The sequence below is a fragment of the Ceratotherium simum genome, chromosome 9, assembly GCF_057802395.1.
Source record: "Ceratotherium simum simum isolate JZ-2026a chromosome 9, ASM5780239v1, whole genome shotgun sequence".
NCBI lineage: Eukaryota > Metazoa > Chordata > Mammalia > Perissodactyla > Rhinocerotidae > Ceratotherium > Ceratotherium simum.
Genome location: NC_141908.1, coordinates 14,359,533 through 14,383,433, shown reverse-complemented (window position 1 = coordinate 14,383,433; position 23,901 = coordinate 14,359,533). Strand labels below are relative to the sequence as shown.

Here is a 23,901-nt window from a genome sequence, read left to right as displayed (position 1 = left end):
GAACCCAGCTAGCATATTGCTATGACAGTGCTTTGAATTGTCTAGACTTATTACTGAGCCTTAGCAGGAACAGTAGAAATTAAAATAACGTTACTTGTTGTGACTACTGAATGTGGAGGATAAGTATTTAGTCCGTGGAATCAAACTGCCTGGCTTCAAATTCCAGTTTTGTCATTTGCTAGCTGTGTGTCCTTTAGCAAGGTACTTAACCTCTTGTAAGGCTAAGTGTCCTCAAATATAAAATGAGCATTACAAACACAGCCTAGATTTTAAGGTTACTTTTTAGGATAAATGAAATACAACATCTCAAGTGCCCAGCACTTTACAATTTTGTGATTATAGTTCATTATTTTTTATATATATTGCATTAATTTTATTTAGATATTTTAATATATAGAAGCAATTTGTCACTTTATTTTAACAAGCCAAATAATACAGAAAATATAATACTTAATATTTTTCCTCACTCCAGTGTTTATTCCTAACTCCAATGCCTTGACCTCACTTAGTTTCTCATGCCCAGACCTTTCTCCTTTGTCCCTAATAGACAGAAAGTTCTTGGTGTCTTCCTGAGGCAGTTCTTATTTGCTCTTTCTTAACTCCTGGTTTTGTCTCTTCTCTTTCACCTAGTTTTCTTCAATTCCTTTTTGAGCTATATGTGTGATTTAATCAGGAAAATATTTAAGGTGCTAAAATGAGACAAAAGAGGAAAAAAAAACTTCAGTGTCATTTTCTGTCTCAGTCATATCTCCCTTTGGGAAAAGGGATTGATTGTTCTTTTTATTCACTGAAAAATAAGTTTCTCAGGGAGAGGAACCTTATTAGGCATCTTTCCTTGAAGCACTACTCACTACTTACACAGATGGATGTGTAGACAGTAATTCTCACTTGCATACCCACTGGCTCCAGAGGAGTGTCACACTTTGGGGGAAAAAGTAGAGAAGAGTTACAGATTCTGTCTGTAGGCTTGAGTCAGAGAAGCCAACTGGCTTATCTTGGCATCAGATTTGTGTTTTGGTCTGGCTAATTTTTAGTTCATAAGAGGAATGTAAGAACTGGCACAAGACTCATTTTCCCTTGTTAGAAAGGGATAATCAGGTCTTTTAGAGGCAGGATAGTAGAGTAAACGTACTGGCTTAGGAGTCAGGTAGGCCCGGCTTCAAATCTCAGCTCCAAGGTTTACTAATATGTTGTTTAGTTTTTCTAAACTTCAGTTTCCTTGTAAATAAATTGGAAATAATATCATGGGATAATTTATATAAACATGTCAGCATAGTGCTTGATAGAGCATAAACATTTGCACTTAGTGTTTAATAAATTGTAACCATAATCATAGTTATTATTATTAGTAGTAGTATTTTTAAAATTAATATTTAAATATTAATTAAAGTAATATTTAAAATTGTCAGTATATATATGTAATATGTAATTTAACATCCATAAAGTTATTTAATAGGCACTCATTATGAAAGCAGATAAAATAATGTAGTCAGGTCCATAGAATTTACTTTGGTACTTGAAGGAAAATGAGTATTAATATGTTAGTTTTCATTAGTTTTGGTATGCTGACTATACTAAGTATTAATTTACTTTATCCAAACTCCTTGGTTTTCAGAGATAAGTATTCAGAAGTTCTGCAGAGTATCCTTTACAAAACCAAACTGAGGATTTTTTTCTTTTTTGATTTTATATTTGTAAAATGATCTATTGCTTTAAGCTGCATGATCATTCCTGAAATATTTATGCTTGGAAACCTATATGGCTCAGAATGGTTTAAGGATAAAGTGTTTTTAAGTGTTTTTTTACATTACTTATAATGTTAAGGCATATTTTTTTTCTTAAGATTAAACCTTGTTTTCAGCGACAAGTAGACTCCCCACTGTAAAAAAGAAAATAATGGTAATTGAATTTTTTTTCCCTAAATCAGCAATTAGACAGTGAGGAATAATAAATAAAGTGACTATTATTTAAATGAGGCTAAGAGATGATTTGGTGATTTTGGCATCACTACTTTATTGCTATTCTGTGCAGTGTATCTAGTACCTGACAGACTGGGAGTCGTTTCTTCACCTACGCAGATGGGTTTACGTCCAGGAAATTCTGTGATGAAGTCAGGAGCTGGAGGCAGGCTGCAGCAAATACCTGAGCAGCTGGAAGGAAGACGGTCCTTGAAGAAAGCAGCCTCTGGCAATTTGGAATCCCCTTTCTGCTAAACTTTCATTAGGAAACCTCAGAAGAAATGGGCCTCTGAGGACCTCTCTGTGGCCACATTTTCTGAAACCCAAACCTAATTCCAAGATATCGAAAGTACAAGTGAATCAGTGGTGACAGAATATTTTACTGTAATAGAAAATCTGAGGAGCATTGCAACTACAATTGTACCTCAGTGGCCTCGAGTTACAGTGGTCTCTATGGGATCATGACCCCCTTATCCTTTCCTACTCATCCTATTCTCCTTCCAGATGCCTAATTGTCTTTCTCCAGTCTTTCTCTTTAACATTACAGGGAATCCTTAAGATTCTAGGAATATAATCCCAGGAGTCTATATTCATCTTTATACCTGTACTATATACATCTATATCCATTTGAACATTTATCACTTTGAAGAGTTGTTTTTTATGTTATTCTTATTTTCTGCTCATTATGTGTAGTTTAGTACAATACACATTTACCATGTTGCTTTTATGTGCAAGAAGCTGAGCTAATGGAGTCGGGAGATAAAAAGATTACAAGCGTCTTGAAATCTGTAATCATTTTTTAGATTTGTTAAGTGTATCTCCACAATGCCTAGCGCACATAGAGGAACCTTATGAAAACTTCCTGACTAGCCTGTAATTCTTTTAGTAGTGCAAGACTGAAGATTATGTGGGAGATAGCCTACACTTACAGATGTTTATTTGATAAATAAATAAATATGCATCTAAGTGGCTAGACCCTGGTATGAAGCAATCCAGACAGATGTACTAGTATTAAAAATAAAAGATTTTTTGTTTGTTTGTTTGCTGTATCCAGGAACAGATGCAATATCAAGCTGAGGAGGTTTGTTCAGTGCCAAGGAATTACCTTTTCCCATTTTCTACTCTTTCATGTCCAGCTTATTCAAGCCACACTTGATAAAGGTCCAACTCAGGGAGTCAGTAACTGTTCAACAAACTACATTGATTTCCAGAAGGCAACATTATCTATCATGCCCCTATGACTTCGTTCCCGCTTCCTGAATTCATCTTCCTTGAAATCCTAATGAATTTGTGGTCATCCATCAAGTCTTATCTTCCTGAAGCTTTCTTTCACCCTCCTCATCAGTCCATCTATATCCTATTACAATCCCAAATCCATGCCTCCTCCTACAGCTACAGCCTTCCGTCCAAAGGTTCTCCATATATCTTGAACCATATCAATCATATCGTCACTTTTCCACTTCACCCTAATTTTTGTGAGGATGTTTTTATGTGCTATGTAGGGAATTTCTGACTTCCACTAGAATTTGGACCAATGTTTCTGAAGGCAAATGCATAGTCTAGAAGTGAGTATTTACAGAAATAATTTATAGAATGGCTTATGGAATATTTCAGCATTTCAAGAAAATAGAGATGTTAAAATCTTTATTTTATGCATTCCATATATTAAACAATTTATTTGTGTATTCCTAATAACAACTAGCTTTTGCAATGATTAATTCCACAAATATATGTTGAATGAATGAATGAATAAATGAATGATGTTCAGAAACCAGATGAACCTGGTTACTATTACAGTTCTGTACTAAGCCATTCTAACTGGAAAGCATTATTCATTTTTATCTAGATGTTTTCATCATTCAATCAATGTTGTTCATGTCAGAGTCCTACAACTTGGTTATCTTATGGAAGTGAGCTGTTTACCAGCTCGTTTCTGTATAATTATTCTGTTAAATGGCAGGATATAATTAACTGATACATTCACGGAGAGTGAAATTAGCCAGCTATTCATCTCCAACAGTCAAGATAGCATCATCACTTTTGTTCACACGTACACATTCCTGTCAACAAACAATATGGATGTTGTTTAAAATTGTGAATGGCATCATGCTCCTGGGACCATAATATCTTGCCTTGATCTTTGAACCAATGGGGTTATCCAAGAGCCCACGACGATTTCCTTCTTCAAGCTCCATACCAGGCAAACATCATATCTGAATCTCCGAATGAGTCAATTCTAATCTGCCACCCTGCTCTCTACCTACTCTTCTTTTTCTTAGTTTATTGCTCTCTTCTCTCTCTTTTAGTTGCTTTTTCACTCTGCCACTAGGTAAACTGCATGATATTCATATTTGAAAATGTGGCTTTCCTGGCTAAAATGCTTTGATTAATTTTTCTTCAATTGATTGAAAAGTCACATTCTCTAGCACGGCACACAAAAGTCGTCATCTCTTTTCTCCTTCTCTCTCCTACTTATCTCTTCTTCATCTGACTCCATCTATCCCCTAAAGAGAGATTCGGTGCTCTAGAAAATTTGGAAAACTGCTTTATTATGGGAAACATCAGCTTCTCAATCATTCGTCTGTGTCTTTTTACACAGTCTTACAGTTCCTTTATTTTCCTTTTCCAACTGGAAAAATTCTATTAATTCTTCAAGACGTATTTTCACATAATTCCATGCACACCTCTGTTGTAACATGTAACCACACTCGATTACAGTATTTCCTTTGCTGTCTCTTCTGTTAAACTGTGAACTCCTTGTCTGTAAGAACTCCTTATGTATGGTTGTGCCTTAACACGGTGACTAGAGCATTATTTGTGTTCAGTAAATATTGGTTGAATGAATGAATGAAATATTGGTTACGTGAATGAGTAAGCAAAGAAATCAATCAGCCCTAAATTAGTCATCAGGAGTGAATTAAGCCAAGATGTGGGAAAAAGAGAAATAAATGATTGAGAGTTTATAATGTATTTAAATTCAGCCTTTTGGATGAGTCCATTTCTCTGCAGTTTACTTTCCCACTTAGAAAAATGTGAGGTAAGATTCTCATTTCTCTTACAGTTTTTCTGGATAATGCTAAATAATGATTGATTTTCATGCTGTTTCTCTTTTACATTTGATTATTGAGTTTATCATGTTAAAATAATAAGATCTAATAATAACTACCATTTATTGAGTGTTTCTTGTATAAGGGACATCATGCTAAGGATGTATAGATACCATCTTTAATCCTTACAGAAACCATGCAGGATAAATATCATTGTCCTCATTTTTACACAAGGAAATTCTGACTAAAATATGTCATGTGTGTTACCTCCAAGATCATGAGCGGAGCACAGTTAGGATTTGAACTCAAGTTTCATTTATTTATTTTTAGATCAAAAAGCTCTGCTCTTTCCATTACCCAATACTGTCTGCCTACCTAGCCCATTGCATGAGAATTATTATTGGCAAATTATCAAAAATGCTGACCAGAATCAGTAGAGACTTCTCTATAACCAAATTTTTATGACCTTTGTTTTTCTCACTAAGCAGTTTGCAATAACCTCTAGAACGTAACATTAATGCTTTGTTGTAAAATAATGATTATAGATATCATGAGTAAGGTCCTAGATATTCCATATGAGAGATAAAATTCTCAGCCCGGACTATTTCATAAAATTTCAAATTCTAATCAAAATGTTCACTTTATGGGAAGTCTTTACCCTCTTCATTTATTCTGTGGATTCATTGACTTTTGAGCGGATCAGATTATCGATGGTAAGTTTATTTCGTTTCCCAAGACTAAAGACACATATATTCCAAAACTTCTCTAACCTTATTAAATCCTCCATGTGTTCATGCCAAATATATATCTATTTCACTCTCAATTTCTTAAATAATTAACACATATACTGTCTGATATGGACAAGAGAGAGAGTTAGTACTTGCCTCAAAGAGGGATTATTATTGCTTTGCCATTGTAACGAGGGTCAAAACTTAAATTTTAAGTTTCCGATTTCTCTCGTTTCTGTTAATCTTCCTCATTTCCAGTGGATGGAAAATGTATCCACACTGTAATACATAAGAAATGATTCAGAATAGAAAAGACAGTGGCATTTAATCTAGGTCATAGAAGGGGAGAAGGTGATCATTGCTTTTCATATTTTTCTTGAACAAATTAGACTTTGTTCTTTTACAAATTAGAGATAATGCATCTTAAATGTCAGCGTGAATTTCTTAGTACTATTTAAAATTATATAAACTCAAATTTGATGAACTGAGAAAGTGTAACAGGAAAAAAATTCTAAATTTACAACAAATGTGTATATAATGCATATGTTATAATATTCTCTTTGATGATTCTTTTAAATTGACAGATTTATGTAGATATAGTAGAGAAATCTGTAAAATTACTTCTATGACTTACGTATTTATACTATTTTAGCTCTTTTCCTCTGTTAATACAGGTCTCAGATATGACTGGTTTCATAAGAATGATATTGATTGATTACTGACCCATTTAAAACATACAAGTATACTCTATGTTTAAGGTTATGCTACTGAATGCTTTTCATGAGAAATACTTCTCAATTTGCTCTGTTTTTTAGGTTTGGATGATCATATATTGGGTCATAAAAGTAAGGGTTTACCTATATTTAAATCATTCTTTTTTTCCTGTTTTAGTGATTTATTTTTTTCTAAAATCCATGATAGAAGAGAATATTAACTATGTTACTAATTTAACATTTCTCTGAAAGGTTAAACTAAAGATACTAAGATATGGTGTTAACTCCCCAAGTTAAAGGAGAACATCAGTGACTATGTTATTTCAGGATTCTCTTCTATCTTCTTCCCCTTTCCTTGTATATAGAAAAATTATTTTAGGAATCATATCAGGCTATGTAGCATGTAGGCAAAACAAAGAAGAGTTAAGGGACGTCAGTGATGATGAGAAACTATGCTAGAAGTAAGGCTTTTCTCTTATAACATCATATGTATATTCCTGAGAAACGAGTATTATGCAAAATCACACTGAAAATTACAAGGTATCTAGGAGAAATGAGACTGAGGAAGAAACTCAAAACTAACTTTTTAAACAAAACCACAATTCAAACAATAATACTTCTATTAAAATACTAGTAGGGTTAAATCTTAAATAACATTTTCATCTATAATTAGTTTTTTTCTACCTGGAAATGGGCATTTGCGCTTCCTCCTTCAGGGCATTCTCTTTCAGCTACTTTTATCATATCATTTTTATCAAAATTATAAACCTGATCTAGGTGTAGCCTTCTTCATTATTCTACTGTTTTACTCTAGTCCATGTCTTTGCAGGCTTTACAATCAAAACTCTCAGTTGTCACTAAACAGCCTAACATTGGAGGGACCCAATGATTTTGGAAGATACTAAAGCAGCCATAACTTGCCCTAAAGCAAGGTGCTTCTGCTGATTTTCAGCTTTTTTCTTGTGGTCTTAATATGGTGCTAAGGCTTTAATTGTGAGAAAGTGTGTCCCCAACTACTTCCAAACATTAATGTCTTGGAAAAAGCTGTGCAAGAACCACCATGATGTCTATACTCACGTCATTTCCCTCCTAATCCATCACATATGAAATATATCATACCAAATGAATACATGTTGAACAGAACATACCGCATCTTTGAGAAATAAAATTGTAAAAAGTTATATATATATATATATATATGTACATATATATGTCTTAATGTATAAGGATACTCTTAAAAAAGTTATCTACATAACATGCAGTTTACAAGACACTTTGTATACATTATTTTACTTTTTTCTCACATTCCCAGGGGTACAACAGGGCAGATATTGTAATCAGAAGTGCTAGGTAATGTGCCACTTGTCAGATATCTACTAAGAGGTGAAAACTTCACAGAAAGGTACATTTTTAGACGTGTATCTTTACTTTACTTTGTACTTAAAAAATTCTAGGGATAAAGTCATTGGAATGATATGATGTAAATTCAAGAAAAGGCTTGGAATTAGAATTTAGTAAAAAAATAAAAGAGACTTTGAAAACCTTAAATTCTTGATGCTATTCTGGCTAAGAATTCCAATTTCCTTTTGCTTTGGGGATATAATTGCTTATATGGCAAAGACACTAAATTTTGTTGAGATCAGCTCATGATTGTGTTCTCTCAAAGAGCGAGGTTTTTTATTCATCTATGGTATACACTTTACTTTGGTATGCTTTACCTTGCATGTCTCAGTTTATTAAACTGTAAAATAGTTCTGCTAATACTTGTCCATTGTTAGCACTATAATTATTATTGCTATTTAATTGAAACAACAAAGTAAGCTAAGATTAAAATTTCCGTGTTTATATAGCCACATTTTCCAGTTGATTAACTGACTTCTAGAGTCCAGCTAAAGATTCTGTAGTTAGGAAAAAAGTGTTCACCACCATGCGTTATGGAAAGTGAATGATGCCCTACTAAGATGAAATGCAGATTCAAAGTTTGTATATAATTAGCTTCCATTCTTATATTATAAATCTGTTGCAATCCTTGATATATATCCCATGTATTATTGCATGCTTCGATATTATACTCACAACATTCCCATGCTGAATTTTACTAGAGAAATATGATAAATATGCAGAAATATAAGATCATTGTGAAGATTGTCATCAGTTGCTTTTGTAAGGCACACATACTTTGTTCTATTTTTATCTAGAAATACTCCCATATTCTTTAAGCCAGCATGTAGAATATTTTCCATTACAGTGTCTATTATGATATTCATTATATCCATATAACATAATATCCATTATAGATATCCATTATACATAGGTAATATAATATCCATTGTAATATCTAAAGCAGACCTGCTATATAAGGGATTTACATAACAGTTATATACACGTAAAGAATGAGGTAGATTCTCCCATTACTGATCTGTTTATACAATATGCTAAACTTCCTTTTGACTGTGGGTGATTTAGGCATGACCCTCTCTAAAGGCAAGAGAATGGATCAAGTGTTATTCTAGCTCTGTGATGATATAGCCATTCCCAGGACCTGAAAATAAAGATCACCAAACCTCCTTCTCTTTCTACTTCCTCATCCACTCTGTTTGAAATGATCCCAAATGGAAATTGGCCAATGGATAAGAATTAATGTAGTAAGACTTTGACAGCAGAGATGATTAGAAGATTGGCGCATCCTCCCGTTTTATTGCACAATTTCTCTCTGTGAGAGATCCCTGAGGTCTTTTTCTGTTGTTCTCTTCTGATGTTTTCATGTGCTATGATGTTTATCATGAGGTTAATTTTGTGTGGATAATACTAACAGTCCATTTTTGAGTTTTATAGCCGTCTCATTAATATCCATGCTGTTCAGTATTTCTACCTGTCTTCTGATAAGCTTTTCATCTCGTGGCTTCCTATGACAATATAAATAACTTGATTTAAAGAACTGGCTTCTGCTTTTCTTCATTGCTCTAATGATGGTTATTATACATTTTTTTGTATCACACTAAGGAGACAATCTCTGGCTTCTATTCAAGAGAAACCAAAGACCAAAATAGGGTTTCATTCCCTTCAGGACAAGGAAGAGTGCCTTTAGTAGACAGAAATGGACCCTGTTATGTGAAGCCTACTCTATTATAAAGAGGAGGACAAGGGGAGAAGTGAGAAAAGTAGAGGAAGGATTAAAAAAAATCAGCTTTATTGCGAAATATCCTCCGAAATTCAGAGATCCAAATTCTGATCAAGAAAAAAACATTGAATTTATTGTCGAAGCAGCTTTTTGAGTATAAAGAAAACTTTAAAAAAATAATGTCTTGGAAAAAAAAAGACCTAATTTCTATCTCAAAGTTCCATAATCCAGAAAGGTGTATCAAAGTAAGATTTTTTTGTTTTATGGTACCAGAAGGAAGATATATCTGTGGAAGCAGAAGAGAGAACTTACACATACAGAGACATACAAATTACACTCAAATGCACAAACACACATAACTATGTGTGGAAAGATCAAGTACACACCAAAAAAAACAAATATATACATATATACATCTTTTCATTCGAAGTTAATTGAAAGACCTACCCACTGTGAAAAGTAGAACATTTTTAGTGCAACTGAATTTTCCTTCCTTTAGACTAAGCCAAACAGGAAAACTTGACTGTTATTATATAAAGGCTTAGGAATCATCAGTGCAGAGTTGCCTAGGGTTAGCCAAATTTGGGAGCTCAGCTTCTATGAGAGGAATGGAAGATGAAAAGGTCAAGTCCCATAGCATTGGCCAGAACTGGGTTAGTTATATTAACATCTACCAAGAACCAAACACTTTGCTAAACAATTTATGTGTATTATCTCACTTAATCCTTGCCATAATCTACTAGGTAGACACTATTATTATCATCCTCCACACCAAACATAAGCAAACTTAGGCATAGGGAAGGGAAGTGACTTGTCTAAAGCCATTGGACCTGGGCTCAACTCAGTTTAGTTTTATCAACATATCACCTGTACCCTTTCCACGATGACACTCCCACATCCCTATAAGGTTCAGGTCATTAATACAGGCAATTATTCTAAAAGATTTTAATGGGCAAGATCTATGAATGCAAGTATATGAACACAAGTGATGGAGAGTAATAAAATTTGAGAATTTGGTTGATAAGCCTAATTTTCTATGTATTATGTGGTATAGGCTTAGGAACTATAAGATAGGGTCTGGGTAGAGGCATAAACAATCTCGACCATATCAAACACTTTCCTAGTTATAACTCAGAAGAAAAGTAATTTGGCCAAAAATTATATTGTAAACAAACCATGAATCAGAAGTTTGCAGATTATATTTATAATATTCTTAATGAAAGAAGATGAAGATATGGACAAAAAAATAGTTCTCTGACAGAAAAAATAATGTTATTTCTCATATGATGTAGTCAATATATGAGAAAACTCATTCTGCCATTCCGCATGTAGGACAATCAATTCATGAGAAGAAATCGAAGGATGATACAATGAGAAATAGAAGCAATTTGCCTGAGGCCCTTAGCCAACATATGTAACTGTATGTATATACTGCTTGAAAGAGGGCAAGCTTCATTAAAGCTTAGATGTACATATGTTACAACTAAATCATCACTGACTGTAAATTTCTACAAAGTAAGTTTCAGATTCAGGCAAGACGAATATTGTTTAAAGCTACCATCCTATGTCAAACTCATATTCTATCATGAAATGAATTCTCTCCAAGAGAACAAAATCAGAAGCATTGACAATTGATTTTCCTTAAGAATTTAGGGTGACATGGCTCTTTGCAGCATCAGCTTCCTTTCCCTTATCTTGCCTTCCATTCTGTTCTTCACCCTTCCTTTCATACTTTTTTTTAGTTTATTACATCCAAAATAAAATTGCAACACCTGGTTCTAAATTGATTCTAGCTCTCTTCTAGCACTCATGCAGCTAAAGTTGATCTATTCTAGGCCAAGAAAGAGCAAAGAATTAAGATGAATATAACCAATTCTCTCTATGTCCCCTCCTTCCACACTTCAATGTACACAGATATATAGCAGTTTTTAAATTCTACCATGTAGGAAAAAAAAATTATGCCATGCAATAGATCAGTCATGGAAAGTGCTCTCATTAGAAAGTGTTTTCCTTCCATTTATTGTAATCAAAACTTTACTGGTAAGGAAAAGGGCTTTTAAAAATGTACTATATGTACATGATCTTAACTATTTACAAAATCTTATTTAATAATGAAAAAAATAAATGAAGATAAAAAGAGCATATAATTGCTCAAAGGAACTCAGCATGTTAATAACAAAATCAGGACCGTCGTCTGAACATGAATTCAACCTTCTTTTCATGAAATTAAATACCACTTTGTGAACCTGACCAAACAAGAAGTCTGAATAAATCTCTTTGTTTTAACTCGGTTTCGGTATAGATGTTTTGCTATGTCATAAAAAGGTGGTTTGTTTTGTCATTTTAAAGATCTAAGGGATATTGTGCGTTTTACTCATCTCTTTCTCTGTTTTATTATACACTCATATCCTGAACTCTTCATCCATATAGACATGTTCAGTGTTGAAGGTATTGGAACAGATGAGGATTCTTCCCTCAAAGACTGGAACTTCTAAGAAAAGTTTACAGTCTTAGTTTGATTTCACTGCCTGTGTTAGGAAATAGACAAAATTCATATTGCTGACTTTTCCACTGCTTAAAACAGATGGAATTGTTCCTTTCACCACAACTTTCAACAAAATTGTGTGTCCCTATTCTGAACCTTGAAACATCCTTTTGTTTATGGATCCCCAGAGATTTCTGAGACAGAGAGAGTAAAGCAAAACAGTGTAGGAAAAAAGATAGGGAAGACACTCAGAAAAGCGAAAAGGAACCAAATGAATTGGACCTCATGAATTCTGCACAGCCAGTATTCACACGAGTCTTGGGGCCCACTTATTCTATGGTGGATGATTTGGTGTATGGTATATTCCTTGTTGTCCTCTCTACCACCAAGTGTCTTGCTATTCCTACCTCACCTAATAAGTAGCCTATTCTTTCCTTTATTTGCAGGAAAAAAATCTACTATTTTCTGCTCCACAGTTTGTGAAGAATCTCCTCCCTGCTCCTGCAAGTGTCTGGCTTGTCGCTTATAATAGCAATGCTTACCATCATAATCCGTGTTCTTTTATAACTCATCTTGAAATAGATATTCCTGTATTATGCACCAAAAAAGAAATAACAAAACACCCAGCTAGACGGAGAAATGTGTTAAAATTATTGGCTAATATTGTACTGATATTTTATGTTCTAATATTGAAACCTTGTAAAGGCTATGTTAAAAATGGTAATTTAAGAGAAAAGAGCAGAGAAGTGAAATTGTGTTTTTTCTCCTGGGTATTGCAAGCATGAGTAAAGGATTGAAGGTTTTTGTTTTGAAAAATCTGTAACCACTTATTAATCTTAAGTTTGAAAAATGTGCCTTTTTTTAAACTATAATTTAAAATAATTTATTTGCCTGCCTTAAAATGTCTGTGACTTATTTACATTTTGTCTAAACTTCACTTAGCTGTGAACTCCTAAAATAGCTGTGAACAATGCAATGGGTCGTATGTAAGTTGGAAAATTATACCTTCCAATTAACAAAACATTTTAAAATCTTACTTACCTTAGAGCTGCTGCCAGTGTTTCAAGTTGGAAAATTCTGCCTGAATAATTAACAACACTCTGATAATCGCTCCAAAGCATCCGCTGATTGCACTTTTTTATTTTCTTGTCAGGCTTTACAAATCATTGGTCCATCTAGAAAATGGAAGTCCTCCTGATATAACAGGTCATATGACATGGCATAATACCTTTATCCATAAATATTTCCCAGTTTAATTTCTGCACAACTGGCCAGAATCCTTTATATAATTCTCAATTTTGAACTCTAAGGAAATATGCTGAATATAAGCAAAAGTAGTTTCAAACAAAAAGAGTAATAACAGTTTCTGTTGTTTGATGAATCTAACAGTGGTTTTATACCGCTTACTACATTTCATACAGTATTTTCAAATACATTATGCCATTTAATGCTTACAAAATTCTTTGAGGGATACAAGCAGTATTTTACTATTATTAAAGATAGGGAAACTGCATCTTAGTGTTTTAGTATCTTGCCTATGTTCGTAGTGAAGTTGGGACTCAAACTGTCATGTTTTTACTCAGCTTAAAGGATGAAGTCAATCCTTGTAGCTCATCCTCTATGCATCATGTTTTGCTTTCTAATATTTGCAATAAATCCCCAAGCTTCAAAATAGTGTCTCTATTTAAACTCAAGGCTTTTTAAGGTCTTTCCATTTCAAACATCACCTGGGCCTACTTTCTCTGAAATGGTCTAGTTCAACAAGCATTTGCTGTGCTCTCCATGCACCAGAAACAGTGCTAGGCATAATGCTATTTCTCAAATGCTAGACAATTTATATCTGTATCACCTGAAAAACTGGACAAAACTAGCAATTCCAGACGTCATTCTGGACTAGGCAATTAGAATTCTAGGTTAGACACGTGGATATGTGTAGTAACAATTCTCAATAATCTGATCAAGACCTAAGGTTGCAAAAACTAAAATAAATTAAAAAATAAAATTAAAAAAAGATCTAAGATTGCAAACATGTTGGAAGAACAAAGCAGATTTGGATCTGGATCACAGGATCACCATTAAATGTGTGATTTAGGAGGGCATGGAGAGGAGTCATGATTAAAACACTTTCATGGCATAGTTTCTCTATTTATGATGTAGGAATAATAATAGATGTAATAAGCCACGCAACAGACAGATTCCTCCCCAAAAGGGTTAAATGAATTTGGTAGTAAATAAGATAATAGATTTTAAGTGCTTAGACCACAGAAGGCATTTGTATTAGTTTACTAGGGCTGACATAACACAATACCATAGACTGGGTATCTTAAACAACAGAAATTTATTTTTTCACAGTTCTGAAGGCCAGAAGCCCAAGATCAAGGTATCAGCAGGTTTGGCTTCTGCTGAGCCTTCTCTCCTTAGCTTGCAGTTGCTGCCTATTCACAATGTCTTTCCTCTGCATGCATGCTCCTGGAGTCTCTCTGTGTGTCCTAATTTCCTCTTCTTGTAAGGACTCCAGTCAGATTGGATTAGGGCCTACCCTAATGGCCTCATTTGAACTTCCTCACCACTGTAAAGGCCCTCTCTCTAAATACAGGCACATTCTGAAGTGCTGGACGTTAGAGATTCAGCACATGAATTTTGGAGACAGAATTCAGCCCATAACAGCATTCAATACATTTCAGTTGTCTCAAGTCTTGCCCTATTACCTACTTCCTCCTTTATCTGACTCACTGACCCCTCTCAACACCTGTATCTGCTCAGTTCCATTTGCTTCCCAGAAGTCATTTTCTTTAGCAAATCTGAGAACCTAAAAGCTTGTTAATGTGGATGAGTTTGTTTATTGGTGCTTCTAGGTAACACATTTGGATAAACATGAACGCAAGAGAGTTTAGTGTCTTTACAGGAGAGTGAGTAAGGTCAAGATTTCTGGTAGGTAGGCTAAATAAAAATGGAGATCTTTTCAGAGTGTGAGATGTGTTGATGCTCTTCAAGTCTGTCACATGGACAGCTGCATGTTTGAACTATACCTATATACCTAGGTGTGGACCTAGCTAATCTGTGTGACTTATGAGTCAACTTTTTTACCTTTTCTATATTCTGGAAAATAAAATAATAAATGCCATGGAAATCTGACATTTGAAAATTGTATCACCTTTTCCCTCTAGAGAGAATATTCAGGCTTTATAATTTGTGTGTCCTTTACTTCTAGCTTTCAAATTTTTCAAACATATGTGTTTCTGCTTCCTTTTCTTGCTGTCAGCTTTAGTGATGAAAAAGAATGTTTCTTCACTATTTGCTTAAATTCCCTTCAGCGAGAATTCCATCCCCCAAAAAACAATTCAGGAAATATTAATGCAGTTTTTCTTGTTGAGTCTGACATTCTTTAGTATTGTACATTTCTTGATAAATTATTACTAAGACTCCATAACTGATTCTGCTTTCTATCAGATCCTTTAGCCCTTGTATACCATATGCAAGACATTTCTAAAACACACTGTCTGGAAGAAATCCAATAGAAATGAGCCTGTGTGTCAACTTGACAGTCATTCTTTAGAAATACCTATGGAAAATGCATGCATTTTTCTTCATGTTTCCCTTTTGAAAAATGAGTTAACTTAATCTCTCATGCACAGTTTTAAATCTTGTTTCATATTTTCATTTAATTCAGAGAAATTGTCATTTAAAATTCTACAAAGAAAAATGGCATTTAAAGTTTCAGGTTATCATCAAGAATTAACGGAAATTGTATTAGCCAACATAGATCTTTTCTATATATTTTATTAACTAATAAGTGTGAAAGCTAAAATTTCTACCGGATTGTCAATGCTCTTGTTTTGGTCCAACGTGTTGGTATTTGCAGGGATGAAGAACCAGGAGGCCAGCTTGTTACAGATAAATTCCATATTGACTGGGATTCAGTACTTGTCGACACAGATAATGTCATCCTAGCACGATTTGATGGTAGAGGAAGCGGATTCCAGGGCCTGAAAATTTTGCAGGAAATTCATCGAAGGTTAGGTTCAGTGGAAGTAAAGGACCAAATAGCAGCTGTGAAGTAAGTGGGAGCACATTTTCCTATTGTTTTTCCTATAATGACAGAAGCTAGGTGTATGATATATACTACTACTCAATGCTGACTCAGAGATTTGTATTTTAGGGATTGGACAATTTTCTAAGTTAATCATATAGTCTGTTGCATTTTTTTTCAAGTACCTTTTTCTCTTAGTGCCATAATAAAAGAATTATTTTACGTCCTCTGTGGAACTGGAATTCACTTTGGATTTATGAAAATGACAGAGACCTTGATTATACCACTGCATTATTTATTTACAATAATCCACAATTCTATTATTTCCCTAGTTAATTAACAGTTCTTGAGCTTCACAGATACCATTACCACACTGCCATGAAAGAATGACCTTAGAAAGCTATTCAGTTCTTTAAAACAGTGCATAGAAATTGGCTAGGATAGTGTTAAAATGTAGATGTTGATTCAGGAGGCCTGGAATGAGGCCCACGATTCTGCATTTGTATGAAGCTACCAGGTAATACTCAAACTACTGGACTCTCACTTTGACTAGCAAGATTTGGTGACACGTGACCTTTCTACGTGAAAAGAGCTGAAACCAATGAAGTATTTCTAGTCTGATTTCTGGTTACTCTGGTGCCAAGAATGAATTCCATGTGCATTTGACTCAAAAAGATATAAGTGTATATTTTTTTCTCATTGCAGATTTCTACTGAAACAGCCATACATTGATTCCAAAAGATTAAGCATTTTCGGAAAGGTAAATAGTAGAAATGTTGTGTGTACATATATGTATGTGTATATATGTGTGTGTGTGTGTGTGTAGTATGTATTTATATGTGTACATATATAATTACTTTCCTCATTTTACTATAATTTCTCTGTCTTATCCCTTAAAATGTAATATTATAATTAATATTATATATAGTTATTTATTAATTGAGCAACTATTTATTGAGTATCTAAATGGTGCCTGGTATTAGAAATAGAGCAACAATAGGACTCTGTTTTTGTGAAGCTTATCTTCTAGAGAGGAGAAACAGATAGTAAACAATAAATGAAAAACATAGTTTCATATGATAACAAATCTTAGAAGGAAAACAAACAAACAAAATCGATGGATAAAAGTTAACTGCAGGAAGGGCCAATGTTATTAGATTGAGTGGTCAAGTAATTCCCCTCTGATTAGTGATATCTAAGCTGATACCTACATAACAAAAGGGAGCAAATCATACAGATCTCTCAAGGCACAGCAGGAACAGCAACTCCCACAGCCTTTGGGAAGATGGACATGGCTTAGAAACAGAAAGATATCCATATGCATAATTATATCTTCTCTGCTTTCTGCAGGATATTTACTTCTTATTGCAATAATTTTTGTCGGGTTCAACATCATTTTCATAGTAGAAATATAGACCTCATATAGATATTTATTAAGCACCTACTTGATAAATATCACTGGGCTAGACACGGCAAGGATACTAAGATAAAAGGAAGGAGATTTTGCACTATTTAGACAAAGCAAATTCTTGGTGCTCATGGATTTAAACATGAAGTATTTTCCGGTATTCATAAGTGAACACAGAGCTACATGACATGAAATAACTGGTAATTTGACTGGGGCATAAATGTTAGTGGTGTACACTGACGAGTAGGTACACGAGAAACTACTTAACAAATGAGTAAAATAAAAATCAGCATAAATCACTACTATTCTCCTCCTACTTCAGATATCTGCAGCGCACCATGTCTTTGTTGTAATTATTTCTTGTTGTCAATAGTATTCAACAGATCAATAAAAATATTTGGGAGCAATGCTCATCCAACATAAATGCAAGCAAATAAATAAATGAAAGTCCATAATTAGTGATAAAAATATTAGTGAAAAAATGAAAATATCTAAGAAAGTGATCATTCCAAAGAAGTGGAAACTAGATACATTACAAAAGTGCGTATAGTGAAATCTTGTCACATGCTGCAGCATGGATGAACCTTTAGGATATTGTGCTTGATGAAGTAAGCCAGTCGCAGAGGGACAAATACTGTGTAATTCCACTTCTATGAGGTGTCTATAGTGGTCAAGTTCATGGAAACAGAGTGGAATGGTAATTGCTAGGGCCTGGGGCAGGGGGAAAGAAGATATTTCATGGGTATAGAGTTTCAGATTCACAAGATGAAAAAGTTCTGCAGATCAGTTTCACAACAATGTGAATACACTTGACACTACTGAACTGTACACTTAAACGTGGTTAAGATAGTAAATTTTATGTTGTGTGTTTTTTACCACAAAAAAAGTGCTTATGGTGGAGCACATTTTATTCCTTAATGGTCCTGATAACAATTTACAAAGGACTCAGGGCTTATGTATTTCAGTGCTCTACCTACTGTACACACAAATACGCATAAAGGACCAAATGAGTTATACAAACATTCGTTACTGTGGAAATTTGGAAAAGATTCAGAAAGTTGTAAAAAGCCTCATGGAGAAAGTGGAACATGAAGTGGATGGTGAAAATCATTCAGCGAGTAGAAAGCAAGGAGAATACTCTCATGTAAATGCCGTTTCAGTAAGGGGAGCATGTTTAGAGATAAATATGATACAGTGAAGGGAAGATACAGTGAAATAAAGTCACTGTAGTTAAGGCTCACATAAGGGAATGATAGACAATAAGACTGGGAGGAAGGCTGGGCACAGACCTTAAAGGGTCCTCCATATTAACTAGGAAATTTGGATGTTAGACTAAAAATATGGGAAAATAAAACTCTAAGCCTCATATTTAGAAGTTCAAAATCTCATATTTATCATTGTATTGGGGGCTGATGAGCCTCAGGGCAACTGACTCTGGCAATCTAAATATAAACAGACTGACAAAGGATATAAACAAATGAAGACATAAATGGATTTATTTTAAGTGGGAAAAAATATTCCATTTCAATTAAACAAATATGCATATCTGTGAGTGAATTATAAATTAGAAAGTGGCTTTCTGAGTATACAAAGAATGCTATTAGCTTTATGACTCAGTAGGTCTTGTAATGTTTTTTTCTTGAAATGTTTCCTTTTAGTATCAAATTAGTTTCTGCTAAACTCGTAAAATGGGCTTGGGACTAATGTTCCTGCTTTTTCTATTGTCTGGAAGAGCTTCTTTAGAATTGGACTTAGGTTGTAAAGGTATCTGGAGCTCTTGCTTTCTTTGTTGGAAAAATTTTAATTAATGTTTAAACATATTTAATCAATGCACAGCTATTAAGATTTTTTCCATTTCTTCTGGAGTCAGTTTTAGTACTTTGAAAAGGATTTTTTCCATATCATATATTTTTTAAGAATATTTTCAAAGCGTAACATATAATGTCCTATTATTGTATGTCGAATCATTCCACTGGTGGTGGTAATGTCTCATTTTGACTCCCGGTGTGACTTATGAGGGCCCTTCTCCTTTGGCTGGAGCACTCTCTTGCCCTTGGTTGCATGCTTGCTCTCTCTTGATGCTCTCTCTGCTCGTCTCCCTTCCATCCCTCCATCCCTCCATCCCTCCCTCTTTTTTAGTGAACTGTATTTTGGCTTAGTTCTTCTCTGTTTATCTTTGTTTTGTATTTCGCTAATTTCTACTCTTACCATTATTTTATTCTTCTACTTTTTAAATTTGTTTTAATTCTTAAGTTAAATGTCTAGCTTATTAATTTTTAGCATTCTTCCTTTCAAATGTAAGCATTTGTTATAAAATCTCTTTGAAATACTCCCTTAGGTACTTCACCCTAGTACTTGTATGTAGTACTTCTTAAAAACTTATAAGTACTTCTCGATTTCCAAGATAAGTCTATGCCCTCTGAATTATTTTTATTCAAAATAAAATAAAAATTTTTTTGGTAGTTTTCTGTTATTGACTTTGATTAGAGCAGAGTTGTGGTGAAAGAATTGGCCACAGAAATCCTTTGAATTGAATAACAGAAATCCTTTGAAATATCAGTTGATTTATGACCAAGGAAGGCCATACTTTGTAAAACTTTCATATGTGCTTAAAAGGTTGTGTTATATACATGTTCATTTAATCAAACTGTTCATTGTGGTATTCAAATCATAAATTTACTTATTGATTTATTTTGTCTCTAATTTCCAAGAGAGGCAGGTTAAAATATCCCGTTATAATGGTGAATTCTTCAATTTCTCTTTGTTAGGTTAATATTTGCTCTGTGTATTTTAGGGCTATTTATATTTAGGCCCTCCAAGTTCAGAATTATTATATCTTCTGGGTGAACTGAATCTCTTATTGTTTTGCACTGATCCAGTTTTTATCTCTATTAATTTTTTTTGCATTAGAGATGATGGTTTTTTGATATTAAAATAACAGCACCAGCATTCTTTTGATTAGTACACGCTTGTTTTTCACTTTTCCATCTTATTATTTCCAAATCTTGTCCTCGTGTTTTGGGTATGCCCCTTTAAAGAGAAGAAAGGTGAATATTTTTTATTTTTTGCCAATTTCTATATTTTAATTGAAGTCTGTATCCATTTATATTAATTGTGATTACTGACATATTTAAATGTTATTGTTTTCATTATTTGTGACTATCTTATTTTTTCTATTTTTCCTTCTTTCTTCCATTCATTTTGATTGAGTTGTTTTTTGTTTTCTTTCCCTTTTTTCCTTTTTGTAAATATATTTTTTGTTTTGTTCATTTATATTTCTGAACAGTATTTCATTGTATGACTACCAAATAATTTGTTTAGCCACTTACCTATTGTTGAACATTTGTGTTGTTTTTAATTTTTGCTTATTATGAGTAAAGTTGGTATAAACATTTGTGTGCAAGTTTTTGAGTAGAAATATATTTTCATTTTTCTTGGTAAAAATCTAGGAGTAAAATTGTTAGATTGTATGATAAGTCCATGTTTACTTTTACAAGGAATTGCCAAACTTTTTCCAAAGTAGTTATATCATTTTATTTTACCAACAGCAATGTATGAGAGTTCCAGGTGCCCTACTTCCTCACCGAAGACTTAGTATTATCAGTCTTTTTAATTTAAACCGTTTTAATGGGTGAATAGAGGTAGTCATTTTATTTTCATTTTCAGTTCACTGATGATTAATGATATTGAGCATTTTTTCATGTGTTTATTGCCATTCATATATATATATATGTGTACATATATATTCATACATATATACACGTACATATATATTCATACATATATACATTTTTAACACAACTGATTTATTGACCATTCAGGTTGTGCAACAGACACTTTCATATTAAGGCTTACTAAATCACAGGAAGCATGTTATAACCACAAACCTATTCCTCCCTTTTCTTTCATTTTTTAAATTGAGATATAATTAAAAAACTGCAAATCATCCTTGTATTATATCTTGAAATGAGATAGAAGTTCTTCCATCTTGTTCTTTTTCAGAGTTGTTTTATCTCATCTAGATGCATTGTATTTCTTTGTAAATTTTAGACTCAACTTTTGTAATTTCTACAAAATAGCCCATAGAGATTTTCGTGGGAATTGTGCTGAATCTGTAGATCACATGGAGAGAATTGACATCTAAGAAATATTGAATCTTTCACATTTGTATTAAGATATTTTTCTTTGGTGTTCTATAGTTTCTCCAATATGTGTATAGTTAGGGATATCTTTTTATTAATCATATATGAATTTTGATGGGTTCTCTGAATCTGTGATTTATTGTCTTCCATCACAATTGGAATTTTATCTATGGAAATTCTTTTAGGCTCATGTTGCATTTGCATTTTTGTATTTTGTTTTGTTTTTCTTTTAATCACACAGGTATGGTACAACGGGTCTGCAAACCCCAGTGTGGACTTATGGCTCAAATTTTCAGTCAAGATTAATTTTTTTTATTAGCTCTGTAAAAGTTCGTGACAGGAAGAAAAAACAAAAACATTTTCACCAATCCTTTTTGTGCAGTATATTCATTTCTTGTCATCTTTAGATAGCCCTTTAGAGGTCTAGCTTTGTGCAGTCTCTTTTTAGACCCACTGTGGGGAATCTATGCATTTTGTATTCCCCATCCACTGAAGGAGCCATCATAGCAGAAAGCTAGAATCACTTGCATTTGAAAAAAACCCAGGCTTTATGCTTGTTTATCTCTCCGGTTTCCAGTTTTCAGTTTATGTCTGGCCTCTGTGGATTCATTATCTTTGTACCAGTTCAGTATTGTATTTAAAATTATTTTTAGTTGTAGTTTTAGTTGTTCTCTTTCTTTTTTTTTTTAAACCAGCACTTTGTATTTACGTTTTTGTTTTTGCTTAGTTTTATTTTTGTTTTCAGTTGAGGAGTCAACTGGATTATCAGTTTCGTGAACTGCTAGGCATGGAATTGCCACACCTGTTTTCACAATCAGTGAGGCTAAAGCAGGGCTACCTTGTAAGACTCCAGGCTGAGTTAGAATTCAAAGTGAAAAGTGTTATGATTCATTTGAGATATTCCCTCTGGGAAAAGAAGGATGAATGGCAGCACTATAGCCGGGAATTGACCATCTCTGATCAACTTCTTTTCTTTACATTCATCAATATTTGATTGAATTTCCAGTTCCTGCTTTTTCTCCTTTTGGTCTCAAATTCATCCTGTTTTTTATGGTCTACATATCTATATCCACAGGTACATCTACATCTACATCTTTCTAGCTAACTAACTTGTTTCATCCATTATAATTGACTTTGCCAGGAGAAACTAAATTTGCTTAGAAGTGCTGAGGTACATTGCACTGTTGGTCTCCATGAAGCTGAAAGAGTGAACTCCAAGAAACTGGCCAATACTTTTTGTGTTGTCCATTATTTATTCTAGCTTAATCTTTCAGAACTTAGAAAGCAATTCTAATCTATGCTCTCTGACCCTGGAAGCTGATTAAGGAAGAGAATGATAGTATTTCTAAGAATGCTTTTTGTGTCAAATAATACAAATTTGTAGACAATACTACCTGTTTTCCACTTATTGAAATGATAGGCCTATGAACACCAGGAAAGCACTGATTAAATGAATGTATGACCTTTTTAAATTATCACATGGATACTAGAGGAAAATAGAAGAGAGGAACTACAGTTAGCATAGAAGACAACTTTTGACTTTTTATATCCAATTTCCTTCCAATATTTCACAAGTATTCTACAAGTAAACAAGATTTTTTAAAAAAATAAGATAAATTCATTAAAAGTTTATAAGTAATGCTAAAATTCTTTGCAAATGGAAATGACATAACAATTGTAATGAATGAAAAAGTCTGATCACTGAGAAACCAGTGAAATCACGGCACAATTGAAACAGAGTAGCCTATGCTAACTATTGACTCTTTTTTATCTAAATCAAATAAAAAATATCCTGTAATTGAATACAGAGTTAACATGATGACCCCCAGTTTTTGGCATCTTCCTCATAGTTATGAGTTGTTTTGAAAATTAAAATCCCCATCTTTATATCTAGCTAGAACTTATATCTGATTTCTACCCTCTTCTGGAATAATTTTCCAAGAACTTTTTCATGATCTACTCTTACATTCAGTGAATAATTATGAAATAATAGAGAGGAAGGTGAGCAATTAAAATTTAATTTATTCTAATTCCTGCCAGTGTTGATTTTCTTTTAAAAATAGAAGTTATTTCTCTGAAATAAATCAAATTAAAGCAGCATTTTGGATTAGGTTTTTAAATGCTGTAGAGAATTTTATTCAACAGCTTTCACTATCATTAAGTCTTAAAGAGTATTTAGCTTCATTAATCCTAAATTTTCACATTAAAAAAAATGGTAAAATACAACTCCTGCGCAGCAGCAATGATTTATAACCCTAGCTTCACTTTA

At 33.4% G+C, this 23,901-nt stretch overlaps 1 protein-coding gene across 5 annotated transcripts in view; it reads left to right on the top strand.

Annotated features, from left to right (window-relative positions):
- DPP10 (dipeptidyl peptidase like 10) overlaps positions 1-23,901 on the top strand; it is an 830,517-nt gene that overhangs the window by 796,463 nt on the left and 10,153 nt on the right. For all 5 annotated transcript variants that reach the window (XM_087435067.1, XM_087435066.1, XM_087435064.1 and 2 more), the window contains 2 exons: positions 15,915-16,109; positions 16,788-16,842. In XM_087435067.1, the coding sequence (XP_087291193.1) occupies positions 15,915-16,109; positions 16,788-16,842 (250 nt within the window). The remainder of the gene's footprint in view (positions 1-15,914; positions 16,110-16,787; positions 16,843-23,901) is intronic.